At 45.3% G+C, this 2361-nt stretch overlaps 1 protein-coding gene across 1 annotated transcript; it reads right to left on the bottom strand.

Moving 5' to 3' along the window:
• Window positions 1–946: 946 nt before the first annotated feature.
• LOC309865338 (olfactory receptor 10C1-like) lies at window positions 947–1897 on the bottom strand (the record flags this gene model as incomplete). The annotated part of the gene is made up of 1 exon (XM_082731611.1): window positions 947–1897. The coding sequence occupies one exon, from the start codon at window positions 1895–1897 to the stop codon at window positions 947–949; it is 951 nt and encodes a 316-aa protein (XP_082587737.1).
• Between the last annotated feature and the right edge of the window lie 464 nt (window positions 1898–2361).

Genomic DNA, 2361 nt, shown 5'->3' with positions numbered 1-2361 from the left:
ACACACCGTGACTGAGGCACAGACCTTCACTGTCCTTTTACAGCTCCCACAGGAGTAGCTGCCGGCCCTCATACACGCCAGCACCTCTCCGAGAACCAGGCGCTCACATCCCAGGCAATGCCCTTCAGCTGCCTACAGCTCATTTCTCTTCAGAGCAAGTGTGTGGTGGATTTCCAAACACGTGGAGTCAGAATTCATTTGCACATATGCAAGTTTTGTAAATTACATAACAATATTTTAAATTATTTAGGGTAATCATTTTTAGTTATTCTCCTTGAATTTAAATTTTCCTTTGAATTTAAATTTTCCTTTTAAAGGCATTTTCACCATAGAGACTCTTGATAAGAATATCCCACTTTTTTCTTTTAATATTCTGCAATAAATACCTCTGACACATGTTTACTTTTTTTTGGCATGTTTATGTATTTTTACAGTACATGCGACTCACAGAAAGAATTAATTCTATATCACATAGCAACAATTAAGGTTGAAATGTTTTAAATATTTTTTATGGAGGGAAATAATGTGCTTCATGGAGTTTTAGGGAATTGAGAGTCACATGGGACCAGAGACTGGGCAGAGTCGGATGGGATTCTCAAGGGCTAGAAAACGCCCAAGAGTCCAGAACGAGAATCGTCCGGATTTCTGAGATGTAAACTAGCAATATGTTCAGCAAGCCCAGATGGGTGTTTTTTGTAAAACTGTCTAGTGTTGGACTCACCTGTTGAGATGCTTTGGTAGCCAACTCCTTTCCGGAATCTGGCAATCAGAAGTTCGACTGAGAGTACAGAGGTGTCTCCAAAATTACTCTACCATCGTTAAAGAAGGTCCTTACAAAATAGGTTGCAGAGAGCCTTGACTTTGTTTCTTTCTTTATTCTTGGGTTGTGTGTGCATTTTTTCAAAGAACAGATTTTCCTGGTCCCCTGGTATCTACCCAGTCAGAGTCAGAACTTTCTCTTACCCAGGGTTCTCCGGAGAGCTGCCTTGACCTCCTTGTTCCGTAAACTATAGATGACGGGATTGAGCATGGATGTCACCACGGTGTAGAACAGAGCTAGAAGTTTATCTGTTCCTGGTGAATGGCTGGCCTTGGGTCTCAAGTAAGTGACAGACCCCGAGCCATAGAAGAGCGTCACTACAAGCAAGTGGGAAGAGCAGGTGGAAAGAGCTTTACGGCGGCCCTCGGGGGAGGGCATGTTCAGCACGGCAGCCAGGATCCTGCCATAGGAAGCAATGATTAGTAGAAACGGACTGGAAATGCAAAGAATGGCCGCAACAAAGACGGCGGCCTCGTTACGAGATGTATCCCCACAGGCAAGAGCCAGGATAGGGGGGAGGTCACAGAAGAAGTGGTCTATTTCACAGGGGCCGCAGAAGTTCAAGGAGAAAATGTAGTTGGTCTGGCCCAAGCCTACCATGCAACCCACCCCCCAGGAAGCGACCGCCAGCTGGGCCCACACGCCCCGGCTCATTCGCGTTGCATAGTGGAGAGGGGAGCATATGGCCATGTAGCGGTCAAAAGCCATGGCTGCCAAAAGGCAGCACTCACTGATACCAAAAAATGTGAAGAAAAACATCTGCGTAGCACACCCCTCCCGGGAGATGCCCCGGGCCTCACTCGCGAGGCTCTGCAGCATCCTGGGTGTGACCGAGCACGTGTAGCCAATCTCTAAGAGAGACAGGTTGGTCAGGAAGAAGTACATGGGTGTGTGGAGGACGGGGTTGGTCCAGATGGCAAGGGCGATGAGGGCATTGCCCGTGAGGGACGCTAAAAACATGAGTAGGACGAGGGCGAATAAAAGGAAACACTGTTCAGGGACCTCCGAGAACTTGGCAAATACAAAGTGCTGGACGGACAGGCTGTTGTCCTGCCACAGGGAGCAGCTGAGGTTCATGACCTGGGGAAAAGGACAGCAAGGAAAGTGTCATTCAGCTATAAGTGCAAATCTCTATACTGCTTGTCGTAAGTCCGAGAGATACATTTCTGACCTGCGATTCCAAAAATCAAAAAGCTGGAAATTACACCCGTTCTCACAAGTTTACAAACCAAATCCTGTTCCATGTTCATGAAGCCACCGTATCTGCTCAAAAATATACCAAGTCGCACTGAAAAGAAATTTAAAAAATAAAAAAAAAATTTTTTTTAAAGAGACAAAAACACACCTAGTCATCAAGCATAAAATTGGGGGGAAAATAGCTTAAGCTCAATTCCTTCTTCATTTCTCCAACTAATCTGTTGTTAAATACTTCCAGACAAAGATTTTCTCACACCTGTCTTTTTCTCCATGTTTCTTTTGCCACTGAATTCATCACACATTCATTCAGCAAGTGTTTTCTGAGCACAAAGTATTCTGCACTT

Source organism: Mustela nivalis (assembly GCF_964662115.1).
Source record: "Mustela nivalis genome assembly, chromosome: 5".
NCBI classification, from domain to species: Eukaryota; Metazoa; Chordata; class Mammalia; order Carnivora; family Mustelidae; genus Mustela; species Mustela nivalis.
Note: the sequence above shows the minus strand (reverse complement) of the source record. Positions and strands in the feature narration are given on the sequence as shown.